A 13,539-nucleotide genomic window follows, 5' to 3' on the forward strand; every position below is an offset into this window, starting at 1 on the left:
ACCCGCTGCAATGCGGGTCCTATAGACCTATTTCCCTCCTAAATGTAGACGCTAAGATTCTGGCCAAGGTAATGGCAATGAGGATAGAGGACTGTGTCCCGGGGGTGGTCCACGAGGACCAAACTGGGTTTGTGAAGGGGAGACAGCTGAATACGAATATACGGAGGCTGCTAGGGGTAATGATGATGCCCCCACCAGAGGGGGAAGCGGAGATAGTGGTGGCGATGGATGCCGAGAAAGCATTTGATAGAGTGGAGTGGGATTATTTGTGGGAGGTGCTGAGGAGATTTGGTTTTGGAGGTGAGTATGTTAGATGGGTACAGCTGTTGTATAGGGCCCCGATGGCGAGTGCGGTCATGAATGGATGGGGATCTGCATACTTTCGGCTCCATAGAGGGACAAGGCAGGGATGCCCTCTGTCCCCGTTATTGTTTGCACTGGCGATTGAGCCCCTGGCAATAGCATTGAGGGGTTCCAGGAAGTGGAGGGGAGTACTCAGAGGAGGAGAAGAACACCGGGTATCTCTGTGTGCGGATGATTTATTGTTATATGTAGCGGACCCGGCGGAGGGGATGCCAGAGATAATGCGGACACTTCGGGAGTTTGGAGAATTTTCGGGATATAAACTGAACATGGGGAAAAGTGAGTTGTTTGTGGTGCATCCAGGGGAGCAGAGCAGAGAAATAGAGGATTTACCATTGAGGAAGGCAACGAGGGATTTCGTTACTTGGGGATCCAGATAGCCAAGAATTGGGGTACATTGCATAGGTTAAATTTAACGCGGTTGGTGGAACAAATGGAGGAGGACTTCAAGAGATGGGACATGGTGTCCCTGTCATTGGCAGGGAGGGTGCAGGCGGTTAAAATGGTAGTCCTCCCGAGATTCCTCTTTGTGTTTCAGTGCCTCCCGGTGGTGATCACGAAGGCTTTTTTCAAAAGGATTGAAAAGAGTATCATGAGTTTTGTGTGGGCCGGGAAGACCCCGAGAGTGAGGAAGGGATTCTTACAGCGTAGTAGGGATAGGGGGGGCTGGCACTACCGAGCCTAAGTGAGTACTACAGGGCCGCCAATATCTCAATGGTGAGTAAGTGGATGGGAGAAGAGGAGGGTGCGGCGTGGAAGAGACTGGAGAGGGCGTCCTGTAGGGGGACTAGCCTACAAGCTATGGTGACGGCCCCATTGCCGTTCTCACCGAAGAAATACACCACAAGCCCGGTGGTGGTGGCTACTTTGAAAATTTGGGGACAGTGGAGACGGCACAGGGGAAAGACGGGAGCCTTGGTGGGGTCCCCGATAAGAAATAATCATAGGTTTGCCCCGGGGAGAATGGATGGGGGATTTGGAATATGGCAAAGAGCAGGAGTAACACAATTGAAAGATCTGTTTGTGGATGGGAAGTTTGCAAGTCTGGGAGCGCTGACCGAGAAATATGGGTTGCCCCAAGGGAATGCATTCCGGTATATGCAACTAAGGGCTTTTGCGAGGCAACAGGTGAGGGAATTTCCGCAGCTCCCGATGCAGGAGGTGCAGGACAGAGTGATCTCAAAGACATGGGTGGGGGACGGTAAGGTGTCAGATATATATAGGGAAATGAGGGACGAGGGGGAGATTATGGTAGATGAGCTGAAAGGGAAATGGGAAGAAGAGCTGGGGGAGGAGATTGAGGAGGGGCTGTGGGCGGATGCCCTAAGTAGGGTAAACTCATTGTCCTCGTGTGCCAGGCTAAGCCTGATACAATTCAAGGTGTTACACAGAGCGCATATGACTGGAGCACGGCTCAGTAAATTTTTTGGGGTGGAAGATAGGTGTGCGAGATGCTCGAGAAGCCCAGCAAATCATACCCACATGTTCTGGTCATGTCCGGCACTACAGGGGTTTTGGGTGGGGGTGACAAAGGTGCTTTCGAAAGTAGTGGGGGTCCGGGTCGAACCAAGCTGGGGGTTGGCTATATTTGGGGTTGCAGAAGAGCCGGGAGTGCAGGAGGCGAGAGAGGCTGATGTTTTGGCCTTTGCGTCCCTCGTAGCCCGGCGCAGGATACTGTTGATGTGGAAGGAAGCCAAGCCCCCGGGGGTGGAGACCTGGATAAATGACATGGCAGGGTTTATAAAGCTGGAACGGATTAAGTTCGTCCTAAGGGGATCGGCTCAAGGGTTCACCAGGCAGTGGCAACCGTTCGTCGAATACCTCACAGAAAGATAGAGGGAATGGAAAAGAAGAAGGCAGCAGCAGCAGCCCGGGGGGGGGGGGGGGGGGGGGGGGGGGAGGAACCAGAAAGACTCTCAGGCCCGTTAATATATATGCATAATATGTATAGGTTGTTGATATAGTTAATTGTATATTGGACTGTCAAATCATATTTTTGGAGAGTGTTTATCTGAGACAAGGCAGTTGCCATTTAGAGTTAGTTTTCGTTTTTTGTTAGATATTATTTATTTTTTGTTTATAAAACAGGCCATTGTTATTTATACTGTTATATTACTGTGTAAAGGATACACAATGTCCTGTGATGGTTGGGCAAAAATTTTCAATAAAATATATATATTTTTTCAAAAAAGGAGGTCGGCAGAAAGCGGGTAATTATAGGCCGGGAAGCTTAACTTTGGTTGTAGGGAAAATGCTGGAATCTATCATTAAGGAGGAAATAGTGGGGCACCTGGAGGGAAATTGTCCCATTAGGCAGACGCAGCATGGGTTTATAAAGGGTAGGTCGTGTCTGACTAATTTGGTAGAATTTTTTGAGGACGTTACCAGTGCAGTAGATAACGGGGAGCCAATGGATGTGGTATATCTGTATTTCCAGAAAGCTTTTGACAAGGTGCCACACAAAAGGTTGCTGCATAAACTAAAGATGCATGGCATTGAGGGTAACGTGGTAGCATGGGTAGAGGATTGGTTAACTAACAGAAAGCAGAGAGTGGGGATAAATGGGTGTTTCTCTGATTGGCAACCTGTAACTAGTGGGGTCCCTCAAGGATCAGTGTTGGGCCCGCAGTTGTTCACAATTTACATAGACGATTTGGAGTTGGGGACCAAGTGCAATGTGTCAAAGTTTGCAGACGACACTAAGATGAGTGGTAAAGCAAAAAGTGCAGAGGATACCAGAAGTCTGCAGAAGGATTTGGATAGGTTAGGTGAATGGGCTAGGGTCTGGCAGATGGAATTCAATGTTGCCAAGTGTGAGGCTATCCATTTTGGGAGGAATAACAGCAGAATGGATTATTATTTAAACGGTAAGATGTTAAAACATGCTGCTGTGCAGAGGGACCTGGGTGTGCTGGTGCACGAGTCGCAAAACGTTGGTGTGCAGGTGCAACAGGTGATTAAGAAGGCTAATCGAGTTTTGTCTTTCGTTGCTAGAGGGATGGAGTTCAAGACTAGGGAGGTTATGCTGCAATTGTATAAGGTGTTGGTGAGGCCGCATCTGGAGTATTGTGTTCAGTTTTGGTCTCCTTACCTGAGAAAGGACATATTGGCACTGGAGGGAGTGCAGAGGAAATTCACTGGGTTGATCCCAGAGTTGAGGGGATTAGATTATGACGAGAGGTTGAGTAGACTGGGACTGTACTCATTGGAGTTTAGAAGGATGCGGGGGGATCTTATTGAAACATATAAAATTATGAAGGGAATAGATAGGATAGATGCGGGCAGGTTGTTTCCAGTGGTCGGGGAAAGCAGAACTAGGGGGCTTAGCCTCAAAATAAGGGGAAGTAGATTTAGGACGGAGTGTAGGAGGAACCCTAGAAATCCAGATATACCACATCCATTGGCTCCCCGTTATCTACTGCACTGGTAACGGCCTCAAAGAATTATACCAAATTAGTCAGACACGACCTACCCTTTGTGAACCCATGCTGCATCTGCCCAATGGGACAATTTCCCTCCAGGTGCCCCGCTATTTCCTCCTTAATGATAGATTCCAGCATTTTCCCTACAACCGAAGTTAAGCTTACCGGCCTATAATTACCCGCTTTCTGCCGACCTCCTTTTTTAAACAGTGGTGTCACGTTTGCTACTTTCCAATCCTCTGGGACCACCCCAGAGTCTAGTGAATTTTGATAAATTATCACTCGTGCGTTTACAATTTCCCTAGCCATCTCTTTTAACACTCTGGGATGCATCCCATCAGGGCCAGGAGACTTGTCTACCTTTAGCCCCATTAGCTTGCCCAATACTGCCTCCTTAGTGATTACAATCATCTCAAGGTCCTCACCTATCATATCCTTATTTCCATCAGTCACTGGCATGTTATTTGTGTCCTCCACTGTGAAGACTGACCCAAAAAACCTGTTCAGCTCCTCAGCCATTTCCCCGTCTCCTATTATTGAATCTCCCTTCTCATCTTCCAAAGGACCAATATTTACCTTAGCCACTCTTTTTTGTCTTATATATTTGTAGAAGCTTTTACTATCTGCTTTTATGTTCTGAGCCAGTTTACTTTCATAGTCTACCTTACTCTTCTTTATGGCTTTTTTGAACTCGGGAATAGGGCCAGTATGGCTCTGAGGAAGAGCAGACAGGGAGATGTTGCTGAAGACAGCATTGCTGAAAATGCAAGACGTATAACAGATAAGGCAGATGAACTGAGAGCTTGGATTAGTACTTGGAACTATGATATTGTTGCCATTACAGAGACCTGGGGCGTCATTCTCCGCCGGCGGGAGTCTCCGTTCTGCCGGCGCTCGGGGGTTTCCCGACGGCGTGGGGGTGCCCCACAATGGGAAACCCCATTGACCGGCCGGTGTTACGGAGACTCCCGCCGGCCGGTCGGCGCAGAAATGTGGCGGGGCGGGTAGGAGAATTTCGCCCCTGGTTGAGGGAAGGACAGAATTGGCAGCTAAACATTCCAGGATTTAGATGTTTCAGGTGGGATAGAGGGGGGTGTAAAAGGTGTGGAGGAGTTGCGCTCCTGGTTCGGGAGACTATCACAGCTGTACTGCGAGAGGACACCTCAGAGGGCAACGAGGCTATATGGGTAGAGATCGGGAATAAGAAGGGTGCAGTCACAATGTTGGGGGTTTACTACAGGCCACCCAACAGCCAGCGGGAGACAGAGGAGCAGACAGGTAGACAGATTTTGGAAAGGAGTAAAAGCAACAGGGTTGTTGTGATGGGAGACTTTAACTTTCCCAATATTGACTGGGACTCACTTAGTGCTAGGGGCTTGGATGGGGCAGAGTTTGTAAGGAGCATCCAGGAGGGCTTCTTAAAACAATATGTAGATAGTCCATCTAGGGCAGGGGCTGTACTGGACCTGGTATTGGGGAATGAGCTCGGTCAGGTGGTCGAAGTTTCAGTCGGGGAGCATTTCGGGAACAGTGACCACAATTCAGTAAGTTTTAAAGTGCTGGTGGACAAGGATAAGAGTGGCCCTAGGGTGAATGTGCTAAATTGGGGGAAGGCTAATTGTAACAATACTAGGCAGGAACTGAAGAGCCTAGATTGGGTGCGGATGTTTGAGGGTAAATCAACATCTGACATGTGGAAGGCTTTCAAATGTCAGTTGAAAGGAATTCAGGACTGGCATGTTCCTGTGCGGAAGAAGGATAAATACGGCAAATTTTGGGAACCTTGGATAACGAGAGATATTGTAGGCCTCGTCAAAAAGAAAAAGGAGGCATTTGTCAGGGCTAGAAGGCTGGGAACAGATGAAGCCTGTGTGGAATATAAGGAAAATAGGAAGGAACTTAAGCAAGGAGTCAGGAGAGCTAAAAGGTGTCACGAAAAGTCATTGGCAAATAGGGTTAAGGAAAATCCCAAGGCTTTTCCACGTACATAAAAAGCAAGAGGGTAGCCAGGGAAAGGGTTGGCCCACTGAAGGATAGGCGAGGGAATCTATGTGTGGAGCCAGAGTAAATGGGCGAGGTACTAAATGAATACTTTGCATCAGTATTCACCAAAGAGAAGGAATTGGTGGATGTTGAGCCTGGAGAAGGGTGTGTAGATAGCCTGGGTCACATTGAGATCCAAAAAGACGAGGTGTTGGGCGTCTTGAAAAATATTAAGGTAGACAAATCCCCAGGGCCTGATGGGATCTACCCCAGAATACTGAAGGAGGCTGGAGAGGAAATTGCTGAGGCCTTGACAGAAATCTTTGGATCCTCACTGTCTTCAGGTGATGTCCCGGAGGACTGGAGAATAGCCAATGTTGTCCCTCTGTTTAAGAAGGGTAGCAAGGATAATCCAGGGAACTACAGGCCAGTGAGCCTTACGTCAGTGGTAGGGAAATTACTGGAGAGAATTCTTAGAGACAGGATCTACTCCCATTTGGAAGCAAATGGACATATTAGCAAGAGGCAGCACGGTTTTGTGAAGGGGAGGTCGTGTCTCACTAACTTGATAGAGTTTTTCGAGGAGATCACAAAGATGATTGGTGCAGGTAGGGCAGTGGATGTTGTCTATATGGACTTCAGTAAAGCCTTTGACAAGGTCCCTCATGGCAGATTGGTACGAAAGGTGAAGTCACACGTGATCAGGGGTGAGCTGGCAAGATGGATACAGAATCGGCTAGGTCATAGAAGGCAGAGATTAGCAATGGAAGGGTGCTTTTCTGATTGGAGGGCGTGACCCGTGGTGTTCCGCAGGGATCAGTGCTGGGACCTTTGCTGTTCGTAGTATATATAAATGATTTCAAGGAAAATGTCTGATTAGTAAGTTTCCAGACGACACAAAGGTTGGTGGAATTGTGGATAGCGATGAGGACTGTCAGAGGATACAGCAGGATTTAGATTGTTTGGAGCCTTGGGCGGAGAGATGGCAGATGGAGTTTAATTCGGACAAATGTGAGGTAATGCATTTTGGAAGGTCTAATGCAGGTAGGGAATATACAGTGAATGGTAGAACCCTCAAGAGTATTGATAGTCAGAGAGATCTAGGTGTACAGGTCCACAGGTCACTGAAAGGGGCAACACAGGTGGAGCAGGTAGTAAAAAGGCATACAGCATGCTTGCCTTCTTTGGCCGGGGCATTGAGTATAAAAATTGGCAAGTTATGTTGCAGCTGTATAGAACCATAGTTAGGCCACACTTGGAGGATAGTGTTCAATTCTGGTGTCCACACTACCAGAAGGATGTGGAGGCTTTAGAGAGGGTGCAGAAGAGATTTACCAGGATGTTGCCTGGTATGGAGGGCATTAGCTATGGGGAGAGGTTGAATATACTCGGTTTGTTCTCACTGGAATGACAGAGATTGAGGGGCGACCTGATAGAGGTCTACAAATTTATGAGGGGCATAGACAGAATGGATAGTGAGAGGCTTTTCCCCAGGGTAGTGGGGCCAATTACGAGGGGGCATAGATAGGTGCGAGGGGCAAGATTCAGAGGAGATGTATGAGGCAAATGTTTTACACAGAGGGTAGTGGGTGACTGGAACTCGCTGCCGGAGGAGGTGATGGAAGCAGGGACAATAATGACGTTTAAGGGGCACCTTGACAAATGCATGAGTAGGATGGGAATAGAGGGATATGGACCCCGGAAGTGTAGAAGATTTTAGTTTAGATGGGCAGCATGGTCGGCACGGGCTTGGAGGGCCAAAGGGCCTGTTCCTGTGCTGTGCTTTTCTTTGTTCTTTGAATCTGACCTTATTCTAGGACATGGACACTAAAGGACAGGGAACCTGACCTTATTCTGGGACATGGACACTAAAGGACAGGGAATCTGACATTATTGTGGGTCATGGACACTAAAGGACAGGGAATCTGACCTTATTCTGGGACATGGACACTAAAGGACAGGGAATCTGACCTTATTCTGGGACATGGACACTAAAGGTCAGGGAATCTGACCTTATTCTGGGACATGGACACTAAAGGACAGGGAATCTGACCTTATTCTGGGACATGGACACTAAAGGTCAGGGAATCTGACCTTATTCTGGGACATGGACACGAAAGGACAGGGAATCTGACCTTATTCTGGGACATGGACACTAAAGGACAGGGAATCTGACCTTATTCTGGGACATGGACACTAAAGGTCAGGGAATCTGACCTTATTCTGGGACATGGACACTAAAGGACAGGGTATTTGCCTTTATTCTGTGGGGTATACAGTAATGGACCTTATTCTGAGACCCTGGGTGGGATTCTCTCATCCCGCGCCGGTTCAGCGAATCTCCGGGCCGGGTGAGATTCGCACGACTCCACCCCGACGCCGGTCAGCCGATTCTCCGGTCACCGATTCAAGGTGCGCCGCCAGTCGGGGGGCACTCTATGTGGGTCCCCCGGTGATTCTCCGCCTGGGATGGGCCGGGTGGCCGCCAAGAAAGCCCGAGTCCCACCGGCACAGTTCACATGTGGTCTTACCCGGTGGGACCTTGGCATCCATCTTGTCGGGGGCGGCCTGGTGGAGGTAGCGGGGGGGGGGAGGGGGGGGTCCGACCCCAGGGGGGCCTCCACCGTGGCCTGGCCCGCGATCGGGGCCTACCGGTTGGCAGGCCGGCCTCACCTGGTGGGGGCCTCTTTTACACAGCACCAGCCCCTGTAGCCCTACGCCATGTTGCATCTGGGTCGGCGCGGAGAAGGAGCTACCGCGCATGCGCGAGTTCACGCCGGTCGCAGTGCGCATGCGCAGACCCGCGGCGCCCATTTGACGCCGGCATCGGCAGCTGAAGCGGCGTGGGTCGCTCCAGTGCCGTGCTGGCCCCCTATCGGGCAGAGGATCGCTACTTCGCGATCCGATGACACCGACGTTAAACCCTCCGGTATTTACAACGGAGTCAACACGGCCGTCAGAAGGGAGAATCCCGCTCATGGACAATAAAGAACAGGGAATTTGGCCTTATTCAGGGACATGGTCACTAAAAGACCCGGAATCTGACATTATTCTGTGGAATGGAGACTAAAGGACAGGAAATCTCACCTTATTCTGGGAGACGGACACCAAAGGACAGGGACTGACCTTATACTGGGACCTGGACACAAAACAACATCGAACCTGACCTTATTCTGGGATTCGGACTCTTAAGGACAGGGAATCGGACCTTATTCTGGGATTCGGACACCTAAGGACAGGGAATTGGACCTTATTCTGGGATTCGGACACCTAAGGACAGGGAACCTGACCTTATTCTGGAACATGGACACTTCAGGGGCGTCATTCTCCGCCGGCGGGAGTCTCCGTTTTGCCGGCGCCCGGGGGTTTCCCGACGGCGTGGGGCTGCCCCACAATGGAAAACCCCATTCACCGGCCGGTGTTACGGAGACTCCCGCCAGCCGGTCGGAGCAAAAATCTGGCGGGGCGGGTAGGAGAATTTCGCCCCAGGACTGGGAATCGGACCTTATTCTGGGAGATGGAATCTTAAGCACAGGGAATCTTACCACAGTGGGCTAAACAGCTGGCTTGTATCGCAGAACAAGGCCAGCAGTGCAGGTTCAATTCCTGTACCGGCCTCCCCGACCAGGTGCCGGAATGTGGCGACTAGGGGCTTTTCACAGTAATTTCTTTGAAGCCTACTTGTGACAATAAGCTGTTATTATTATTATTATTATGGAAAATGGACACAAAAGGAGAGGGAACTGATCTAATTCTGGGACATGGACACGAAAGGACAGGAATCTGACCTTATTCTGGGACATGGACACTAAAGGACAGAAATCTGGGGCGGATTCTCTGACCCCAGGCCGGGTCGGAGAATCGCGGGCCGGGCGCGATTCACGCGCCGACGCCCCATCGCCAGTCCGCCGATTCTCCGTTCACAGGGGGGGACCTCCATGACGGCCAGGCCCACGATCGGGTGCCACCGATCGGCAGGCGCGCGCGATATGGGGGGGCCTACTTCTCCGGTGCCAGCCCTCTGCGTGGGTCCGCCATGTCGCGCGGGGCCGGCGCCGCAGGCGGCCGCTGCGCGCCTGTGCGGACCCGCGGCCGGACGTGCAGGACCCCGTATCGGTAGTCGGAGCTGCGTGGAGCATTCCGGGGCCCTGCAAGCCCACTTAGAAACGGAGAATCACCCCGGACTTGCAAGAAAATAGTCTAGAGTGATTCGCGCCCGTTTTCACGCGGGTTTGGGGACATAGCCTCATTATTGGAGAATCTCGCCCGACCATCTGTAATCCCCAACAACGTTATTCCCGGTACTGGGGACCGGAGAATCATGGATGGCCACAGAATGGAGTGCCGGGCCTACTGAGGTCATTTACATCCTCCCGCTGGCACGCCATCGCGAACCTCGATCCCGCCACCAGTGTGGTGTTGGAGCATCATCGCGTTCGGATCGGCGCCGTGCGATTCTCCAACGCATTGGGGCCCCCAATACCAGGGGCAGGAGACAGAGAATCCCCCCCTTAGAGTCGGATAATAACAATGAGTTGGAGATACACCCTGGCTTTATAGTCTGTGTATGTTGTTCATTAGATAGTTAAAGTCTGGTTACCTTGACAACAGTAACAAAGGTGCTGTAGAGGAAACTCAGAATAAAGAGAATGGCAAAGGCAGCGACTGTCACAGCGTTGTCATCTCCCTCCAAATCTCCCATCTCTTCCTTTCCTTCCTCTCCTCTCACATCCTGAGGTTTTTCTGAAACAAAGAGAAATTGGAGCGGTTGAATTTAAATCCAGGTCCAGAACATCTTCATAGTTTGAAGGTAATACAGTGAAGGAGGAGATCACACTGGAGGATCACTGGGAGCAGTGAATCATTAGAAAGTCTTTCTCTCCTTCTCCAGCTCTCTCTCTCTGGTTCTGGCTCCCTCTTTGGCTTTCTCCCTCTCGCACTACCTTCCCTTTCTCACTCAGAGATTCTGTTCTCGTTCTGTTTTACCTCTCCCACTTTCTCTCTCTCTTTGTCACACTCTCTTTGACTCCTGGTCTCCAGTAACACCCATTGGCTGGCAAACAAATCCATTGATTGTAAAGCACTCTGAGATTATCCCCATCGCCAGAATGAGATTCTTTATAACTTCAAATATTTCTTTCTTTTTGATTCTCTGCTTCGATTAATATCTCAGTCAACCTAATATTTTATAAGGCATGGTGAAATGAACTTGTGTTGTTACTGGGTACAACACTGACCTCATCTGCTCAATGACACAAATTCTTGTGACTGGTGGTGTGAGAAAGTGAGGGACCAAATGGGATCTGAAAACCTGCAATTCATGGAAGGCTGTGACGTGGTTTCGTGGATCGCGTTCTCCCCTCTGGGTCAGAAGATTGTGGGTTCAAGTTTCCCTCCAGAAACTTAAGTGCGTGATTCAGGTCGACACTCCGATGAGGACTGAGAAAGTGCTGCAGTGTAGGAGGTGCCGCCTTCGAACGAGACGTTAAACGATGGCCCTCAGGCTGATGTTAATTTGTAAATGATCCCCCAGCACTAGTGGAAGAAGAGCAGGGAGTTCTTTGCAGTGTTCTGAACCAGCCAACATTTATCTTTCAACCAAAACACCGAAAACCAGGTGATCTGGTCATTCTCACAGCTCTTACTGTGGGAACTTAGTGTGTGCAAATTGAAATTGGTCAATCGAGAAAGACCAAACCCCCCTGATATTAGTATGACACAATGATGATGGAGTTGTGGACCAATCATAGCAATCAGTCTCTTATTAATTAGCCTACAATAAACCCAGACACGAGGCGAGGAAATCCCAATGGGGGGAGATTTGGAAAGCGCAGGTCCAAAGACTCTGTTGGTCACCAGCATGTTACACTCACCACACCCCATGTCCAAGTTACTCATTTACTGTCTCCCAAAACACACCAACAATCAACACTCAAAACTGAAACCTTTTCACATCACGTTTATTGAAATTGGATCAGGACATTGACATTTTGCCACGTACAATTAACCCTTCGTGGGGTCTGGCACAGGTTTCACACTTGATCAAATGCAACACAAAAATATTTCCAAAGGAACTCGGGACCTTCCGACATTTGGAGAAAAGGGATGTTAGTTGTCTGATTGGATCACTGAATATAGTTTTTTTTCACAATTGTGGAGCAAGGTCAGATTTTGTTCATGTTTTGAATGATCTGCCACCAGAAGAGAGATTTTACAGAGATCACAACAATCCTCTGGTTGCGTTAACCATCCATTTACATTAATTATATAAATGGGTGATTGAATGGCTAGATGTTATGAACAGGATTTAAAGCTGTCAGTTAGGACAAGTGACACATTGACCAGGGTGGGTTTGCTGTGAGATTTATTAATGCTCCTGAACAGATTTGTTGTGGCTGACTCGTGTCCCACCACACAGGAGTAAGTGGTGCCTCTGTTCCACTCGTCTGCAGAGACTGTCAACTGACTGCCCGAGTTCCAGCCGCTGCTGCCATCCTCAGTCACCGGCTGGTTCACGAATCCCGACTTCAGAAGGGTGTCATTGGCCATCCAGGCCAGGTAGATCTCTGCGGGGGAGAATCCGGTGACCAGGCAAACCAGGGTGGCAGTCTGATCCGTCTCCATCTCATCCAGCGAAGGGGGAAGGAGGTAGACTTGAGGGTGAGTCTTAACGTCAACTGGAAACAGAGACGACATAGGTTAGACTGAGTCTTTCTCTCATCCTGTATTTACCCCACATGTTCACTTACACAAACCTGGACAAGAACATAGAACATACATTGCAAAAGGAGGCCATTCGGCCCATCGAGTCTGCACCCACCCACTTAAGCCCTCACTTCCACCCAATCCCCATAACTCAATAACCCCTCCTAACCTTTTTGGACCCTAAGGGAAATTTATCATGGCCAATAAACCTAACTTGCACGTCTTTGGACGGTGGGAGGAAACCGGAGCACCCGGAGGAAACCCACGCAGACACGGGGAGAACGTGCAGACTCCGCACAGACAGTGACCCATGCCGGGTATCGAACCTGGGACCCTGGCACTGTGAAGCCACAGTGCTGTCCACTTGTGCTACCGTGCTGCCCAACTTCTCCATCCCCAGGGACTGCTCCCATATCAGAAACTAAAGACAATTCTCTTTCTGGTCATTGTTGGGGTCGGGGTCCGAGAGGCAGGATCATTGATCTGACTGATTTTATCACTGCCGCTGAGGATAATCTGTTCAGTTTAAACATCGGCAGACAATGAACAACTGGCAATCTGCAGAAAGAATGTCTGAATGGTGATTGGGGCTGGGCTGATCTTCAAATGATCAAATTAATCAAAGTGCTTAAATTCATGAGGGATTTTAATGGAATAAATCAGGAGAGACTGTTTCCAGTGGCAGGAGATTGAGTAAGCGGAGCACAGACATTTTAGAGAATTGGTTAATGAACCTGAGGGAAGGTGGGATTTTTATTGCTGAGTGAGTTATGATGATCTGAAATGCACAGTCTGAAAGAGGGTGGTGGACTCAGATTTTAAATAGTAACTTTCACAAGGGGGACATATTCTTTGTCAGAAGGAAATTGTAAGCCTATTGGAAAAGAGCAGATTGGGTGTGAGATTAATCGAATAGCTCTTGCAAAGAGCTAGCACAGGCACGATGGACCAAATGGCTGCCTTCTGTTCAAGAACCAGAGATCCACTTCCAGACCATGCTTACTGTTGTCAAGAGGGAGGCTTCAGGGATTCATCTGGTCATGTGGTGTCTGCTCCATCTCCCTTT

The 13,539-nt window shown here is 49.4% G+C and overlaps 1 protein-coding gene and 1 long non-coding RNA gene across 3 annotated transcripts in view; one reads left to right on the top strand and one right to left on the bottom strand.

Moving 5' to 3' along the window:
* Positions 1 to 13,539, top strand: part of LOC140419726 (uncharacterized) — an 80,480-nt gene that overhangs the window by 39,621 nt on the left and 27,320 nt on the right. The window lies entirely within an intron of this gene.
* The window catches only part of LOC140419724 (uncharacterized), a 92,499-nt gene that overhangs the window by 31,523 nt on the left and 47,437 nt on the right, over positions 1 to 13,539 (bottom strand). Inside the window, exon 10 of one of the 2 annotated variants that reach the window (XM_072503662.1) lies at positions 10,369 to 10,511. In XM_072503662.1, coding sequence (XP_072359763.1) covers positions 10,369 to 10,511 — 143 coding nt within the window. Of the gene's footprint in view, positions 1 to 10,368; positions 10,512 to 11,712; positions 12,446 to 13,539 lie in introns of those variants that run through there. The other variant, XM_072503661.1, reaches the window with a different exon arrangement.

The sequence above is a fragment of the Scyliorhinus torazame genome, chromosome 5 (genome assembly GCF_047496885.1).
Source record: "Scyliorhinus torazame isolate Kashiwa2021f chromosome 5, sScyTor2.1, whole genome shotgun sequence".
Taxonomy (NCBI): domain Eukaryota; kingdom Metazoa; phylum Chordata; class Chondrichthyes; order Carcharhiniformes; family Scyliorhinidae; genus Scyliorhinus; species Scyliorhinus torazame.